Source organism: Sinohyriopsis cumingii, chromosome 5 (assembly GCF_028554795.1).
Source record: "Sinohyriopsis cumingii isolate HCF-2022 chromosome 5, ASM2855479v2, whole genome shotgun sequence".
In the NCBI taxonomy this organism is placed as follows: domain Eukaryota; kingdom Metazoa; phylum Mollusca; class Bivalvia; order Unionida; family Unionidae; genus Sinohyriopsis; species Sinohyriopsis cumingii.
Window position 1 is genome coordinate 39,173,955 of NC_142965.1, and position 20,373 is coordinate 39,194,327.

The following is a 20,373-nucleotide window of genomic DNA, read 5'->3' on the forward strand; positions in this document are numbered from 1 at the left end:
GTTTTGTTTTTTTTTGACATATGATTAACTACTAAAAAGCTGTTCCTATTTTTAATTTGGCATTACTATCAGACATAATTAATTACAAGGTCTAGTTTCTGCTGTGCATGTTGGAGTGACCAACGTGTGGAATTGGGATTGTCTGTCTTATGGGTTAGGTCCCAACTCGGAACAACATTCCCTTTATCTCGTGACCCTGGTTTATATTTTGTCAGATTTATTTTAACACAATCGTTTGTAAGAACCAAAATATAATGTAATTACCTCTGGGGTGTTTTGTTTTTGTTGTTGTCTTTTGGGAGAGTGTTTGTTATTTTTTTGCGGGACGGGACGGGTATTTTTTTAAATTTTTTTTTCTGAGAGAATGAAAATTTGACGAATGAAACAGAACTGTCTCATAATCCAAGGGAGGTAAATCCTATTAAATATGCATGGGGAAGTAATTTGTAATCATTCTTCGCTCCTGCCATATACATGTACTAGCTGCCCCAGTACATGGAAAACATCCAGTTGTACATGTTCACTACACTTTTTCCATGCTATTAACTTATTTCTTTACGTGTGGTTTGTTATGAAAATAATGCGACTGGATCAACAGCTATGAATATTCATAACAATTTTTATCCAATTAGAAAACTGAATGATGGTTAGTGCGGAATTAAAAGAACATTTTTATTAAAAATCCGAACCTATGCCGAAGATTTCGCTAATGCACATTTAGTGACCGACAAATTTAACTATTGATCGTGGAGATATTCAAAGTATATAAACATTTCTCGCATACTATTAGATTTTATACATTCATATCTTTCATCTGATATACAAAACGGCTATCGCAAAGAAGTATACATATTAAGTTTTCCAGACGTTGCTTGGAAGGCTTAAATAAATCGTTTTCAGTCTTTGCAGAGATCAGCGACGCGTCATGTAAAAATATTATGCGTATGACGTGATACACAAAAGTGAAAATGTAGGACAAACAATGACAGCGGCTGATAACATAGTATGTGTAAGGAAATACACAACAATGGTATGGAACTGCATTTTTATTGCTGCTTTTATCTTACAGCCTTCAATAATGGAAAATGTATATCCATAGTGTACATATATATATATATATATATATATATATATATATATATATATATATATATGACAGAAAAAATATCAATATAATGAAGTAATTGACATAATTCTCTGTTTTTATTTAGTCTATACTGAAGACAGTATTAATTCATATTTTTAGAACATTTTGAAGAGTTAATCTACATGCATCATTTCAAAATAATAAAGTTGTATATTTTGTAGTGATAATACACTTGTACACACAAGAAGTTTTAAAACTGATGACAATGTAGAAATGTTTATCATTTAGTAAATAACATGCCATCCTGAAATATTCATGAATCATTTTACTTTTAGATAGAATAGCAAAATAAAATCTATTGGTGTTGCAACTTTTGTCTTTTTTAAGGAAGTTTCCACCATTTTGGAATCATTGTTTCCTTTATATTTTTATTGGCAACCACGTCACTGCCATATTAGGTAGTTTGTGTCCCAGCATCACAAACAGGGATTGTTCTATACATAATGGCATCTTCTGGTATCTACAAAACGAATCAGAAGGCATAAGTAAATATGTTACATATCACTGTTGAATTTTGAATGTTTGAGAATTGTAAGTTTGTTTTTATTTTTACACTTAAAAAGATATATATGAATAAAGGTTCCTACATATTAAATAAGCTGCCATTTGAACAGTAACATTGTCTTACTATGTAATATATAAACTGCAAATTTTGGTAATACATAAATTATGCCCCTTGGGTCCCACTACTAGTTTATTTTTTTGTATGTAAACATCTTTGTACAGTTTTGTATATCAAGCCTGTAGTAATCTACCATTTTTTAGACACCTGCAAGGATAACATTTGAAATTTTTTTTGTTAAAATATTTTTTTCTTCTGATATCTGAGTTGATGGCAAGACCCTAAGTAACCCCCCCCCCCCCCCCCCCCCCGCACTGAGTAGGCCTTTATATAATTCTGAAGTATACAAATGAGTGAGGAGGCAGGACTATATATATATATATATATATATATATAAAACTGGTCTATTCTAAACTATGCAATAAAGTTACTCAGTTCAATAAATTTTAAGTGTGTTTTCTTATTTATTTTATTTATTTATCTAGACCCCCTCTGTTTCATTCTTGGATATGCCTCTGTATCACAGAACTAAAACGCTTGCATTAATAGCACATCTATTGATTAAAATTATCCCCCACCCTGATGTTAATCAGACATCTTCTAGTTTCTAAATAGATGTAAATGATGAACCTGATTTGGTGTAAGTGTTGCTGGGATAGGGTCGGGATGATCCATCATCGGTCTGTTCCCACCTACGAAATGTTTACTGCAGATATATATCCATCTTGTGATTTTGTCAGTAGTAAAAGTTCCCTTTCCACAAGCACGCACCTAACGCCCACATTTCTCGATTTTTTGTTTTGGTTTTGGAAATGGAATCCAAAATACATCATATGTTCACGATCTGAATATCTACTGTCACTGTTACAAAGTCCAAAGCAACAATGTCTTGAAGCACCGAAATGTTTTCCTTTTCAGGGATAGATACAATCTTTTCAGTGTGTTCCATCATTTATATTGTAGGTTTATTTGTCCTACATTCTGCAGCTGAGTCTACGAGCTATAAATAGGCATGCTATTTTTAGCAATTGTCAGTGTCAGTCGATCTCTGCTATAGACCCCAAGGCTACCCCAAAACAGCCAAGCCTGTCCCAAAACACCATCAGCTACCTAGAACACATGTATAGTCTTATATATATATATATATATATATATATATATATATATATATATATATATATATATATATATATATATATATAATTAGTTTTTGCTGACAAATTTAAATTGAAAGTCCTGCAAAAATTTAAAAGATTTTTCTGGTTTATTCACAGGCACTTAATTTAAGGGGAAACTAACAACACCACCTCCTCAATTTATTGTTAATTTTTTAATGGTGTTATCGTTTGTTTCCTCCGACTCAACTGACTCTGTTTAATACAGGTAAGTGAAGAGATACTAGAAATTTAAAGAATAACTCTTTAAACAACAGCAACAGAAAAGAAAACCCAAAAGAATAATATGTCTTTAATTTTCAAATATCTGTCAAATTTACGATATTTTGTAATAATCTCTCTCACCGCTCTGGTAGCCTAGTGGTTAGAGCGTTTGTCTCAGATGCGGGAGGTCATGGGTAAAATCCCTGGCCGAGTCATATCAAAGACTTATAAAAATGGTACTAACAGCTGCCTCACTTCGCGCTTTTTATTAAGAGGTTATTGTTAGGACTGGTCCGCCTGGTGTCAGGTTAATGTGACTGGGTGGAACATCACAATACATGTCTGCGGCATGATGTTCCAGTGCTAGACATCACTATAAACAGTCACACTGCAGACATCATAGCGATATGACTGAAAAATTGTTTAAGCTACATTGAAAATTTAAATCACACACACACACTCTCTCATGTTAGTGAACCACTCCGGTGGCTTAGTGGTTAGAGCATCCACCTGGGATGTAGGAGGTCATGGGTTCGATCATTGGCCAAGTCATACCAAAGACGTATAAAATTGGTACTAACAGCTGCCTTGCTTGGTGCTCAGCTTTAACAATTTTTCAGTCATATCGCTACGAAGTCTGCAGCGTGGCATTTTATAGTGATGTCTAGCACTGGGGCATCATTCTGCAGAAATGTATCATTATGTCCCACCCATCACATTATCCTGACACCAGGCTGACCAGTCTTAACACCAACCCCATAATGCTGAGTGCCTAGCTAGGCAACTGTTAGTACCACTTTTACAAGTCTTTAGTAAGACTGCTGGGGTTCGAACCCACAACCTCCCACATCTGAAGCAGCACTCTAACCACTAGGCCACCAGACAGGTTTCCTTTATATGGAAGTGAATGTATAGTAAACAAAATCTTCACCCATCAGTTTGGTTTATCCATTTAATTTAAATGTGATGGTTTTCTTCTGATAGATTAGACTTTTTATCTTGGTCTGTATAGATTTCAGCCCATCTGATATCTTTGGCACTTCTCCTTGTACATCCTTAAGGCTGAATTTGTCAGAATGCATCTTTCCTTTGCTGGATGTGGTTTTCTTGGAATCTACCACCTGGGTGCAGCCAAATCTCTTATTAAACATGGTGTCATGTCACAGGTTGACAAGATGGCGGGAGCATCAGCTGGTTCATTAATTGCAGCTCTCTTTACCTGTGCACCTGATGCAGCTGAAGTAAATATCATCTCTCTCTTGCTGTAGACTTGAAAAAATGGTATCTTATATGACCTTCTGTAATCACAATTTATGTTTAAAGTTTAATACATTTGTTTTATCTTCTTATAATATCAGAAAATATATATATATATATCAGAAATATGCATGAAGTATCTGGTTATCATGTAAATCATACTAATGAATACATATGAGGAATATGAATGAATTACCTTGTTATCATGTAAGTCATACTGATGAATACATATGAAGAATATGAATGAAGTATCTGGTTATCATGTAAATCATACTAATGAATACATATTAGGAATATGAATGAAATATCTGGTTATCGTGTAAGTCATACTGATGAATACATATCAGGAATATGCATGAAGTATCATGTAAGTCATACTGATGAATACATATTAGGAATATGCATGAAGTATCTGGTTATCGTGTAAGTCATACTGATGAATACGTATTAGGAATATGAATGAAATATCTGGTTATCGTGTAAGTCATACTGATGAATACATATTAGGAATATGCATGAAGTATCTGGTTATCGTGTAAGTCATACTGATGAATACATATTAGGAATATGCATGAATTATCAGGTTATCGTGTAAGTCATACTGATGAATACATATTAGGAATATGCATGAATTATCAGGTTATCGTGTAAGTCATACTGATGAATACATATTAGGAATATGCATGAAGTATCTGGTTATCGTGTAAGTCATACTGATGAATACATATTAGGAATATGAATGAAATATCTGGTTATCGTGTAAGTCATACTGATGAATACATATTAGGAATATGCATGAAGTATCTGGTTATCGTGTAAGTCATACTGATGAATACATATTAGGAATATGCATGAAGTATCTGGTTATCATGTAAGTCATACTGATGAATACATACATGTATTAGGAATATGAATGAAGCATCTTAATATCATATAGAAATCACTAATAAATAAAAATCAGTGATTTCTTAAATAAAACCTGTATATTAGCTATATAACATATTAAATGGAAAATGGTATTTGTGTTAAAAAAAATTAAAATGTTGAATAACATCATCATCTTCTTGCCAAATCACTTGTAAAACATGGAATTTTGTCAAAAAACAAGTTAGTACGCCTTAATAATTTATCTACTTACTCCAAAAATTTCACTGTGGCAAAATTCTCCATTCATATCTTTTACTTTTTCAATTTAAGCCAGTTAGTGTAATTCACTAATATAAGTGCCAGCAAACAGTGTCTACTTTGATATGTATACTAGCAAAGCTTTACAAATCTCCTTGCTCAACTCCTTTACAAATTCTGCTCAGGCAAGCTTATCTTTGCAAGGTGCATGCCCACGGGCACAAAAAAATAATAGGTCATTTTTAGTTTGTAATGCTTTATGTTCTTCTTGCCACTGTGGATATATCAGCATCTTTATTTGATGTTTATGTGTACAACATTCCTCAGATAGTAACTGCTGATGTTTTATTTCACAACATATGCAGACAGTCTTAACAGTCTGTCATCTCCATTTAGTCATTGTCAAAGTCAGTCTCAAATTTTCTCATGATAATGTGAACATACTATTTAATGGAAGTTTTGACAAATGGGAAATATATATTAATATTTTATTTATCAGATTATTTTAATAGTAATATTTGTATGTGTATGGTATTTGTCAACTTTCAAGTCCTAACAGAGCCATACGCAGTTTATGACCTAACAATGTACCAAGATTGAACAAACAGTGTTGTTTGTAATGTATCAGAGATTGTTTTGATGCATGACATGGCTTCCTGATAATGGTTTTATAATATAATCTGAGAGATTTCATTGACACATGTGTTAGAAATAAAAGGCACTTGAAAATCTAGCACCCACAAGCATTGTTTATTATATGTTATTTTCATGATTATTACAGGAGACAAATTCATTGTTTGTAAAATAATTAAATGGATCAAAATAAGTGTTCTCAAATCATTCGCAAAAGTTAGCTTTTCAGAGATTGTTTTGATGCATGTGACTGATTTTAGGGTGAAAAGTTGGTTGACATGGAAGCACAAACTGACATGTGAGTGGACACAACACTCCCCAGAAAAATGTAAAGATGGATTTCATTGATACCATAATATTTCATTCAGGATCTATTTTTGACTATCTTACCGGATTTGATACTAAAATGTGTATTATCAATTGAATGCAGATAAGAAAGAATGTTATGATAGGTTATTATTACATGTTTAGGCTCTCAAAAACAGTAACAAGAAAAAAGTGAAGACATCAAGCTTTGTAAATTTAACAAATAATTTATTTCCCTAGAAAAACAAGGTAAAAAAGAGGGAAAGAACTTGCGGTTTTAAGAATCAAATCAAAAAATGATCCAAGAATAATCCAAGAATTAAAAAGTAGAAGTCCTAGTAATAAAATGTTCTAATGAATTTGAGTTTGAGTCCCGACTAAAATCCAAAATGGAAGGTGATGATGTATGCCAAGTCAGTATAGTAATGAAGTGTCAAAAGTTCTTTGTTGAATGACAGAAAATAATATTCTGGTGTTGAAGTAAAAATAAAATATCAATAAATGTCTTTGTCCAAGAATTCTGTATAAGCACTTTAATATTGCCAGGAAAAAGAATTACTAATTCCATTAAATTTAATTTCAACTCAAACTGATCACAACAAAGCAAACACCTTACATCCAAGTCTTTAAAAGCCCAACTGAAATTATTTCTCAAAACATCACTGTTAAATCTGGCTTCTGCACAATCCTGGTAAAACCAGAATTTCAAAATAACAACGTAAAGGCTGTTTACAAGTCTAAAGTCATGTACTCCCAGTACAGCCTCGATTTCACTCTATAAATCCCACACTAAGAAAGGATTAAAAAAAATTTAAAAAGTTGTTTACTTCCATTTGATGAAATAAGGTCAGGAATTAGATCTGCTTTTAGATACGAAGTGTTAATATTAGGTTTTAAAAAAACTGAACTGAATTTCTGGAAAATATCAAATCCAGTAAATAAAATTACATTACAATAGCATGTAATGGAATTTTAAAAAAAATTAAACTAACAAACAAAACAATTAAATCAAATCAAATATAAATTAAATCAAATATAGATAACATTATAGCATGATACCTATGTTCTGTTCTTGATTGTTTAATATACCTGAACATCACTCTGTCTTTTAAAAAAAAAAGCCATTTTCAAAATCAATATCTATCGATTTATCTATTTTTATACATGTGTTTGTCTTTACTGTTCTGGCTATATCAGAATTCTAACTATATATATATATATATATATATATATATATATATATATACACATGTACATGTTCTATTTACATATATCCTTTTTGGTGACTTTAATTATTGACATTGTTTTAACGTCCAAACCTAAAGAAAAGTAAAAGACAAAAGAAAATTCAATTTTCATCAAACTATACTAAAGTTTATTTTACTGTTTCATTTGCTTTAGCTGTAGTATTTTTTAATTATATTTTGGGGCCAGCTCAAATCTCCCAAAGCATGTTATTTTTTTCAGTTAGCTTGCCCAGGGCAAGATGACTTTTATAATATTTGTGAAGCCTTGACTAGTATGGATGAGTGTGTATATATAAAACATGTCTTCATCTTCAGAATTTGTATGTTTAAATCCCCCTTTGGTCCGGGGTTGTAGAATTGGCCCGACGTGCCTTGCTACGTGTCGTAAAAGGCGACTAAGTAGAGGCAACCTGTTTGCCTTGGGTTGTGTCCTGTGTCGGGGGAGGAAAGGATCCTGGTAGTTGAGCAGAGGCTTTCCATGCAATAAATTACTTTGGCTTCTACTTCTCTTAGACGGGTGGTCGGGATGGGCCCAGTTCCGAAAAATTGGCTGGTCACGCCGAGCCCTAGGAAGTCTTTATTTACTCTCTCACCTTCTTTATCTTTCTCCTTGTATCTCACTTGATACCACCGTTGCCCTTATAGTCTATTCCTTTATCTTTCCCTTTCCCAAGTCTTAGAAGTCTTCCTAGAAGGCGGTGGCTTAACGGGTCAATTGGGAGGTAATTTTACCAACCCTAGAAACTGGTGACTTCACGGGTCAAAGGTAATTTTATCAGCTGAGTATGGCATCTGTGTATCCCTGGCAGTTGAAAAGTGTCCCCTTGTTGGGCTCCATGGTGGGCGGGGAGCAGGGGTTCTGAATTTTAATCAAGCCATCATGGATAATTCCAAAAAAAATCAAAATAAACGTACCAAAACTGGATCAGAGTCGGATGATGAACCATGTAGTGTGGAATCCTTTCCTCGCTTCAAGGTCATCCAATCAAAAACAAATCGAAACCACTTGCTGCTCTATCACCAATTATAGTCAAAAAGACTATACTTGGATTAGTCGGCAAGCCAAAAAGTGTGAAAAAAATAAAATCAGGCGGCCTACTTGTAGAGTGCGTGCACAAAGGACATACTGAAAATATCCAACAAATTAAAAACCTTTCACGATATTCCAGTAACCTGTTTCGCCCACTCTACACTTAATACATCAAAAGGCGTCATTCGTTGCCATGACCTAGCTGGAGTCAGCGACAAAGAAATCGTCGAGGGAATGAAAACTGAAGGTGTCACTGCAGTCCGCAGAATTCATATCATATGAAACAACAATCTGCAGGACACCAACACTATTATACACCTTCAACAAGCCAACAGTACCTAAAGTGGTCAGAGTTGGATTCCTACAAGTTAAGGTTGAGATGTACATACCAAATCCCCTTCGATGCTGCAAATGTCAAAAATACGGCCATCATGAAGACCGATGCTCTACAAGCCAAATATGCAGCCGATGCAGCGACCCCTCTCATTGGGAATCCGAGTGCAAAGCCACTCCGCATTGCATCAACTGCAGAAAGGAACACCATGCTAATTCAAAGGAATGCGACACATGGAAACAGGAGAAGGAAATCCAGAGGGTTAAATACATGTCCAACATCCTCTATGCAGAGGCCAAGAAGCTTGTACAAACTAGAACATTACTCTCCGGCCCATCCTTCTCAACTGTAGTGAAGCGCAACCAAAAAGCAACGAAAAAAGATGCCCAAACCCAAACAAACCCACCTGAATCCCCTTCCGACTCAAACATTCCACATTACAAACCCCAGAAAAACTCAATATCGACTCAAACAACATTCAGCAACACTCCACCACCAAGATCACCAAACAGTAAAAAAAAGTTGCAAACAAATAGGCAGCAAAAGGGGTCTGATGACCCCATAAAGCTGCACAGTGGGTTTGGCGACTTTGAGGATATGGATGCAGAAGAAACTGCTCCATGTCCTCAAGGTGGCTCCAGACCTAACAACAAAAAATACACCCCCGTACTTCCTCCAGATAACCAAACAGATTGCCTTCGCGAAAGGTCTAACCTAGCTCCAGAATCATCAATATAAACATGTAATGAAGAAAACCATCATACAATGGAATTGTCGAGGACTTAAAGCCAACTACCATGATATTCTTCTGCTTTTAAATGAACATGATCCTGCAGTACTATGTCTTCAGGAAACATTTTTGAAAGATACGGATAACATCACACTTAAAAACTACTCCCTGTTTAACAACTACTCTCAAAATGTTGACAGGGCCTCAGGAGGAGTCTCTGTTACTGTGAACAACAGAGCCCCTCATAGCGTCATCCCTTTAAACACAGATCTACAAGCCATTGCTGTAAGCGTCACTCTACATCAAGTGATTACCTTTTGTTCTATTTACTTACCACCAAACACCAACGTAGTACCAACTGACTTAGACACTCTTGTTCAACAACTCCCCTAACCCATTGTTTTACTCAAGGATTTTAATGCCCATAACATTTTATGGGGATCAGATCACATAAGTGACAGAGGCCACAAAATAGAAGACTTCATTTCCAGACACGATTTGTGTCTATATAACACCAAATCACCGACATATTTACACCCAGGAACGGGTACATACACATGTATCGATTTGACAATTTGTTCCCCATCACTGCTTTTGGACTATGAATGGAAGGTCGCTGATGACCTTCACAGCAGTGATCACTTTCCAATCTCTCTTAACAACACTGACGTTACAATTGATGAAGCAATTCCACATTGAAATTTAAAGAAGGCCGACTGGGCCAAATTTGAAACACTTTGTACAACTAGACTTAACAGGGATACTGTTTTAAACAACAGTCACCCTTTTGAATATTTTACTTCTGTTTTAATTGACATTGCAGAAGAATCCATTCCCATGTCCTCACCAAACAGTAAAAGATCCTCAAAACCGTGGTTCACAAAAGAATGTAAAGAGGCCATTAGACAACACCGAGAAGCACTGAAAATTTTAATAATCGTCCAACGCCCGAAAATTTAACTAAGTACCGTATTGTTCGGGCCAAAGTCCACCGCACGATTAAAGAAAGTAAAAGAGCATCATGGAAAAAATATGTTTCAACTCTAAATTCTCATTCCTCTTTAAAGAAAGTTTGGGACACGATCCACAAAATAAATGGAAAGGGAAAATACAATTCCTTTCGACATCTCAAACTAAACAACAAGAATATCAATTCCAAACATGACATAGTTAATATACTTGCTGATAGCTTCTCACAAAATTCCTCCTCTAATTATTCAGAAGCCTTCAGAAGATTAAAAACTCACAAAGAAAAGACACGGTTGAAATTCACGTCGAATAACTCAGAAAGTTGTAATAAACCGTTTACACTGTTTGAGCTGATGGAATCTCTGAATAAGGCCCACGATACATCCACTGGGCCTGAAAAAATACATTACCAGTTTTTGAAACACCTCCCAGAACCTTCATTAACAACCCTTCTGGAAATTTTCAATGATTTATGGATTACTGGTAAGGTACCAAAAATTTGGAAAGAGGCAACAGTAATACCAGTTCCCAAACCCGGTAAAGATATCACAGATCCTAACAGCTATCGATCAATTGCACTCACAAACTGTGTGTGCAAAACAATGGAACGAATGATCAATTCTCGCATGTCTGGTACTTGGAAACTAACAATTTAATATCTCCTTTCCAAAGTGGCTTTTGATATAGCCGGAGCACTAACGATCATCTGGTTAGACTAGAAACATTCATTTACGATGCATTTATCAAGAAGGAACACTTGGTAGCAGTTTTCTTTAATTTAGAAAAGGTCTATGACACGACATAGAAGTATGGGATACTAAATGACCTGCACGATCTAGGTCTAAAAGGCTGTCTGCCCTTTTTCATATCCAACTATCTCTCAGACAGAGAATTCAAGGTACGAGTGGGCTCTACTCTCTCAGATCTGCACGAGCAAGAGATGGGTGTGCCCCAGGGCAGTATTTTATCAGTGACACTTTTCAATATCAAAATTAATAGCATCACCAAGTGTTTGACTCCTGGTGTGGATTGCTCGCTATATGTTGATGATTTTCTCATATGTTATCGATCAAAGCACATGCATAAAATTGAAAGACAACTACAGTAAAATATAAACGAGATACAAAATTGGGCAAGTACGAACGGCTTCAAATTCTCGAAATCAAAAACGGTATGCATGCATTTCTGTCAGTTACGACATCACCACAATGAACCTAAACTCACGCTGGACAGAACACCTATTCCATTTGTTGAAGAAACAAATTTTTTAGGTATAATCTTTGACAGAAAACTGACTTTATTCCACACCTAAAGAACTTGAAAGCTAAATGCTTAAAAGCACTAGAACGTTTATTTGCTCCAAACTAGACTATGGTTGCATTGTGTATGGTTCAGCCAGAAAATCATATCTTAAAATGCTTGATCCAATTCATCATCAGGGAATAAGACTGGCTCTGGGAGCATTTAAAACATCCCCATGTGAAAGCCTGCTAGCTGAAGCGAACAAACCACTGTTATCGCATCGTAGAGAAATGCTTTCCGCACAGTATGGTCTCAAATTAAAATCAAACCCTCTGAATCCTGCTTTTTCGGCTGTTTTTCAACCCAAATACAAAAAATTATACGAAAATAAACCAAACACCATACCTTCCTTTGGCATTAGAATATCATCCAGCCTTGACAGTACAAAAATTGATCTTTCTAAAATTCAGAAAACTTCCATCTCCAAAACACCACCCTGGATACTTAAGCAACCAAAAGTACTTTTTATGCTACACGATGGAGAAAAAATCTGAGACAAACCCTTCCGTCTTCCACAACTGTTATCAAGAACTCCTCACCGAATTTAAAAACTACACAAGAATTTATACCGACGGATCAAAGGATGAGGAAAAGGCTGCTGCAGCCTTCGTTTGTGGAAATCACACAATGCAAGTTCGCTTACCGAGTGGAACATCAATTTTTTCAGCCGAAACCAGAGCAATAGACCTTGCTCTGCAACATATAGAAAACAAACGTATTTTAAACAGCATCATCTTCTCTGACTCACTATCAGTCCTTCAGTCACTACACAATAGAAAACTGGAGAATCCATTATTGAAAAACATACTCGTCAAAAATATCAAGATGAGTGTCTCCCACAATATAATATACTGTTGGTTACCTAGCCATATTGGTATTAAAGGTAACAAAAAAGCAGATCACGCTGCTAAAATGGCCCTTAATCAAGAACCATCTGATTTTAAAATGCCATATACTGATTTTAAACCTAGTGTCAGAAAGTCCTTACGTCAGAGGTGGCAGGCATCATGGAACGATGCATTGAATAACAAACTTCATGCAATCAAGCGAACTCTAGGAGAATGGACTCCTTCCTACAGAACCATACGTAGGGAGGAGGTAGTCATTGCAAGAATCCGAATTGGTCATACTTATATCACCCACTCCCACATACTAAAAGGTGATGACCCACCAGAGTGCATTTCTTGCAATGAACCATTCACTGTTAAGCACTTTATGATAGAGTGTTTTGACCTGCAACTTACACGTGATCGTTATTACATTGTGCATGACATGAAGGAACTTTTTGATACTATAAACATCACTCGTATTATAGAGTTCCTGAAAGCAGTAAATATTTACAATAAACTCTAACTTTTATGCTATCACCTTGTGCAGTTTTATGCAATATATATACCTTTTCATCATTTTTCATTAACATACAACAGTTACATCCCCTGTTGATCGGGAAGCTTTATTTTGCACCGTTACCATCTTACCGTTTCAGTTTCAACTATTTGTTTTTTTTATATTGCTGGTCGATATGAGACTTTTTATAATTTTTAAAAGATTATACATCTAACATTTTGTATGGCACTAAATAGCCTAAAACAGTATTGATGCGCTGTTTAAAATAAAATCAGTCAATCAATCAATCAATGTATGTTTAAAATGAATAGTTTCCTCCATTACATACACTTTAACTAATGAGTTTACATTACAGGAAATACACTCTTTAAATAACACAATTTTAGCAAGTCCTAAATGTTTGCAAAATTTCCATAAAGAAAAGTATATTTTATATGACTACATGTATATATACATTTCTAAGAAATGTGTGTTGTATTTGAATGGTAAATGTAAATTCCATAAGAAATGTGTGTTGCATTTGAATGTAAATGTAAATTCCATAAGAAATGTGTGTTGCATTTGAATGTAAATGTAAATTCCATAAGAAATGTGTGTTGCATTTGAATGTAAATGTAAATTCCATAAGAAATGTGTGTTGCATTTGAATGTAAATGTAAATTCCATAAGAAATGTGTGTTGCATTTGAATGTAAATGTAAATTCCATAAGAAATGTGTGTTGCATTTGAATGTAAATGTAAATTCCATAAGAAATGTGTGTTGCATTTGAATGTAAATGTAAATTCCATAAGAAATGTGTGTTGCATTTGACTGTAAATGTAAATTCCTAAGAAAAGTATATTATATATGACAATATGTAAATTTCAGAAGAAAGTATGTGAAAATCTTATAATTGAGCTGCTTTTTAAAATTTTTTATAACTGATTACCATAAAATATGATGATTGCAAATACAGCATTCCCTCACTGTAAGGCCCTTCGATATAACACAGTTCCTTTTAGAAGTTGGGTATGGTCATGTACTTAATGGTAAGGTGGACTATAAGATAGTGTATGACTCCATGGACTGTATTATAGTACTGTATTTGTGTATTTTCTTTCTTCTCCAGGATTGTACACAATTTACATTTAACCTTGCAAAAGAAGTCAGGGCTAAACCGCTTTCAGTCTTCACACCTGGATATGATGTTTTGGACAGCATTCATGATTATATGAGAAACATTTTGCCTGAAGACTGTCACCAAAAGGCATCACATCGTATATACATCAGTCTGACTCATGTACAGAAAAGGAAGTTCAGTCATCATTTGGTGTCAGAATTTAAGTCCAAAGATGAACTGATTGCTGTAAGTTTTAATCAAAAATATAAATGTAAATTTCTGCCATCTTAAAATCTGGATAGTTTCAAAACATGTTACTCAGCATGAAACATTTCACTGAGGTTATTTGTTTTGAATTCCAGTACATGTATCTTACAATGCATACTACCACATGTCATGAGAGGCACCTAATGGAGGAAGCCTTTTGCATTGAAATGCATCCAGTGAAGATATTACCACAGAGAAGGTCCTGGCTTTTTAAAAAGTAGTACAAAATATAAATGTTATTTCTGTATTTGAATGATATTACTCTTTTTTTGTTGTTTTTATCACTGTTTTTTTATGCCTTATTTGGGGATACCTAAACTTATTTGGCAGTATATAGCCATGTTTGTGCTGATGTGTCATTGAACCTTTTACATCCTGTTATAATAGTAAGAACATTTTATGAAATTTCAGATCATTAATCTGGAAAATATTTTGTAAATTTCTCATCCTCCCTGTTTTTTTTGCAGGCCGATCCCACTTTTAGGGACTGATTAAAAGAATCTGGGAGGAAATTTATTTCCAATGATTGTATTTTGAATTTCAAACCAATCAGATAAACATGTCAATAGGACTTGCAGTCTCAGTGCATGCAAGATTTTTGGCCGACAGTTTTGTAGGAATTGTCTCCCTTTGACTAATGGATGAAAACTGGTGAGATTGACACTATATACCATATTTTTCCATGTTTATGTAAAAGTGTAATATTTATTGGAATTATATGTTTGTAAAATTTTAGTATTCATTAGAATTTACATATTTATCTTGAAAAATGTAATATTTATTGGAATTTACATATATGTGGCAAATAATTAATACCAAAAATCTATTTAAATTGTTTTATCCACTTCAGTTTGGGTTTTGTATGTATGCTTCAATTAATGTAATGCTTGGCTCAGTTGATTTTCAAACAGTACTGTAAGCAGACTTTTGCTGTGCTAGTGAATTTATGTTTTACTATTTTTAGTTTTTATTTATAAATAATACCAAAAGGCCACCTATAACACCTGGATAATGAGCTAATATGGGGATTTAAGCATATTTTGGAAAATAAGCACATTGTGACCGTTCTAACCTTTTCAGCAGTGAAACCCTGCTGTAAAACAATGGTCAATGTTGCATAGCATGAACAAGTTAACTAAAGAAAATAATATATGTCTTTCCCATTGCTCCATAAATTTGAGAGTGGGGTTGGATACATGATTCACTAACACAGATACTGTCTTATTAAATCAAAGCATATTAAATGTGAAATAGTCAAAACACAGTTATTGCATAATAAATATTTGATAATAAGAAGAGAACCATGCATTGCTACATACATCTATGGCATAAATAGTATTGATGCATATACTCACTATCCAATAACACAGGATCCTTAAAACTGAATCCATAATAGACCCATTTAAAATATTCATAAAGAAGCATACATGTTAATCATTTCAGCATAGATCATTATGTGCCTGAATATAATGGGAAAAAACATTATCCAATGCGATGTAAGGAAAGATAAAGAACATTTACGGTTTGGTATAAGTGTCTGTGTTGTGGTCACTAAGTGGTGTTTGTATAATTTTCAAGCCACTAGAATTGTGTTAGCTTGATTTCATATGAATATGAATACATTAGATAATTTCTTTTCCTGCAATGTTTGGGCGATATGATTCAGTGGTTAATTGATTGTATGTGATTGCCTGACAGCTTGGCTAAGCCATTTGCACATGATTGCAGCTGTTATTTAATTTTTTTAAGCAGTCACCTGTAATTTCAGTAACCTTAATCTGTGAGATTTACACTAATGATGAGTAGTTACATGCCTTATTTACTTGCTTATAAGATGAGTCCATCTTCTAACTGCACAGACCTAAAGCACTGTTGAACTTGCAAACATTTTTTTGATGGTGTATTTTCCTTTGAATCCATTAGCATATGTTTCAACATGGTACAAAAATTATTATATTTCCAACTAGATCAAGAACTGTTTTATACTTGTCAGGTTGCTTGCAATCTGTTATACAGGACACAGTACTCAATAATGAAATATTTGAAGTATAACAGCTTACATATGTACAATAAATAGATCAGCATGCATTATGAGCTTCAGTTTGATTGGTTATTAGGTTGATAACCACTTGGTTATTAGGTTGATAACCACTTGATTGATGGATTACAGTAGTTGTAAAAGTCTACTGAATGTTGTTTCAGTTGGAAATACCTATGCTTGGCAGATGTTGCTTTAACAGGAAATGCCGATACTTGGCAGATTTGTGACTTCGGGGAGTTTATGTCAGCAGACTGGGAGATCAAAAGATGGAGTCTAAAATCAAAAGACTAGCAGACAATCTGGGAGACTTGGCATATATGTGGCATGATTACTAAAGAGCTCAGGCAGCACAGAACAATTAATATTAATTTGTTTCTTTTGGTGGGTCAGTTTGGCTTAGGTGTTTAAAGTTGTCAGGATGGATTATCAGAAAGGATTAAAGATATGAATGGAGTGTGGTCAGATTATTTGTCACTGTTGGGTTTTAGTGGCATAAGACAGGTTGGTTTGGTTTCAGTATTTAAAGTTTATCAATATAACTAAGGGTGCTTTATCTCCCAATGCTAAAACAAAAAAATCTAAATAACTGAAACCTCATATAGAATTCAAAAATGGATGGAAACAGGAATTTTAGTGGTGGGAATCCAGTTCATTGTGACATGAATACATTTTGCCATTCCTGTAAAGGTGAGTTTAAGAACTCCCAAATGGGACCCCAATAGTACCAATCCTGAGCAGTTTTGGCAGGCAAGTTAGCAGCCCGAATCTACCCACAGGAGGAAAGATATTAAACTTCTTGGTGGAATCAGTACTGTTGTAATAATATTGTCACATTCCATTGAGGAAATTCAAGTTGACTCCAGAGGAAATCTGGATCTAGTAATAATGCATCACCTTTTAAGTGTTGAGATCAACAATGACTGCCACAAATAGAACCCAGGCAGTGATATAGTAAGAAAGGCTGAAAATGGTTGTGTTACATATAAGGGCAGTATGAAAGGTAACAAGTTACACAGAAAGGACAGAGCTGATGTGCATATTTTAGTTAAGAAAAAGAAAATTTATTCAGAAGTTAACATTTTTGTGTCTCTTTATGCTGAAGAATCAAGTCACTGAACATCCTCTTGATCTAAAATCAGAATTCCTGAACAAATTGTGCAGAATTCCTTATCTGTCCAAAACTGACATCTCTGTTCTGTCACATGTATATTCAACTGTTATTTTATGAAGAATTAGTCACAGTCCCTATACTTTTCTATGTAAAGACCCTTACTTGGTGGATTGATATGCAACTTAGAGAAGTACAAGAAAATGCACACCAGTCTATGTGTATCTGATAGAAATTTTAATAATTCACACCAGTCTATGAGTATCTAATGGAAATTTCAAGAATGCACACCAGTCTAAGAGTTTTGTAATGGAAATTGTAAGAATGCACACCAGTCTATGTGTATCAAATGGAATTTTTAAGAATGCACTCCAATCTATGTTTATCTAATGGAATTTTTAGGAATGCACACCAGTCTATGTGTATCTAATGGAAATTTCAAGAATAAACTGATCTTTTGTGCATCCTCTTAAGTTATAAAATTTGTTAATTAAATGATGTATGATATGCCACTAAGTATTTGGAGTACTATGGGTGTTTATTGTATCATTCAGATAATGATTTGTAGTGGGTATGTATATCATTAAATGAAATATTTTTAGTGGGTATTTATTGTATCATTGAGTTAAGTATTTGTAATACGTGCTTAATGTATTGTTCAATTAGGTATTTGTAGTTGGTGCCTATTGTATCATTCGATTAGGTATTTGTAGTGGGTGCTTAATGTATCATTCAATTAGGTATTGTAGTTGGTACTTAGTGTATCATTCGATTAGGTATTTGTAGTGGGTGCTTAATGTATCATTCACTTAGGTATATGTAGTTGGTACTTAGTGTATCATTCAGTTAGGTATTTGTAGTGGGTGCTTAATGTATCATTCAGTTAGGTATTTGTAGTTGGTGCATAATGTATCATTCAATTATGTATTTGTAGTGGGTGCTTAATGTATCATTCAATTAAGTATTTGTAATGTGTGCTTAATTTATTATTCAATTAGGTATTTGTAGTAGGTGCTTAGTGTATCATTCAATTAGGTATTTGTAATTGGTACTTAGTGTATCATTCGATTAGGTATTTGCAGTGGGTGCTTAATGTATCATTCAATAAGGTATTTGTAGTTGGTACTTAGTGTATCATTCAATTAGGTATTTGTTGTGGGTGCTTAATATATCATTAAATTAGATATTTGTAGTGCATGCCTATTGTATCATTCAATTAGGTATTCATAATGCATGCCTATTGTATCAGTCTATTGGGTATTTGTAGTGGTGCTTAATGTGTTGTTCAATTAGGTATTTGTAGTGGGTGCTTAATGTATCATTCAATTAGGTATTTGTAGTGGGTGCTTAATGTATTGTTTAATTAAGTATTTGTTGTATGTGCCTATTGTGTCATTCAATTAGGTATTCATAGTGCATGCCTATTGTATCATTCAATTAGATATTTGTAGTTGGTACATAATGTATCATTCAATTAGGTATTTGTAGTGGGTGCTTAAAGTATCATTCAGTTAGGTATTTGTAATGTGTGCTTAATTTATTATTCAATTAGGTATTTGTAGTAGGTGCCTAATGTATCATTCAATGATATATTTATAGTTGGTGCCTATTGTATCATTCAATTAAGTATTTGTACTGGGTGCCTTATGTATCATTCAGTTAGGTATTTGTAGTGGGTGCTTAATGTATCATTCAGTTAGGTTTTTGTAGTGTCAATCAGTAATTTGAACTTCACGCATAAGAAAATGAGTCATGGGTGATTGCTTTTGGAATGTATGAGCAATTCACCTTTTTATAAATTTATATTTTTACATAGCTAATGATGCAAACAATCCCAAATTGCTATAGCAACAAAAGTGCAATTGGTATCTTCATTGCCTGTTGTATATTTCAGTGTCTGCTGGCCAGTTGCTTTATCCCAGGTCAGAGTGGGCTGAAGATACCTGTCATCAATGGAAAGGTTTGATATCCAAATGCACCGATTGGAATAACAATGGGTCCCGAAAACAGTTTTTCCTCTAAGAGTTAGACATGAAATCAGATGCATTGGAAACAATATACAGCAAATCAAACAATATTTCTGGCACAACTTTTTTTATTTTAATATGTACGGTTATTTTTAATGGTAAGCAATTACACACTCATGCAGCATGTGTTTTCAAAGAGTAGATTTAAAAAAATATGGTGTGTGAAAATTATGAAAGAACAAAGTTCTAGGAAAGAATGCCTCTATGATAATGTGATTTTGGTACTCTGGTGACAGAATAAACAGATAAATCTAGAGTCACACAGTCATTGTAACCTGACCAATTTTATTCTTCACTACCATATCAGAAAATGCTTTTTAAAAAATAAAATACTGTTATTTAATGTGTCAATACAACTTTAATAGTTCAACATTTTTGTCCAGATATACAGATTTTTCCAATTACATTCAGATTCTAGGTGTGAACAGGGTTGGTGGAGTACCACTCTTTCAGCTCTGTTAG

The 20,373-nt window shown here is 34.1% G+C and overlaps 1 protein-coding gene across 5 annotated transcripts in view; it reads left to right on the forward strand.

The window, feature by feature from the left end:
• The first annotated feature begins 677 nt into the window (after positions 1-677).
• LOC149798983 (patatin-like phospholipase domain-containing protein 4) overlaps positions 678-20,373 on the forward strand; it is a 28,916-nt gene continuing 9,220 nt past the window's right edge. Inside the window, exons 1-5 of one of the 5 annotated variants that reach the window (XM_089957901.1) lie at positions 690-761; positions 2,984-3,092; positions 4,101-4,329; positions 14,478-14,714; positions 19,779-19,844. In XM_089957901.1, coding sequence (XP_089814027.1) covers positions 4,165-4,329; positions 14,478-14,714; positions 19,779-19,844 — 468 coding nt within the window. In that variant the 5' untranslated portion in view covers positions 690-761; positions 2,984-3,092; positions 4,101-4,164. The other 4 variants (XM_089957900.1, XM_089957899.1, XM_089957898.1 and 1 more) reach the window with 4 other exon arrangements.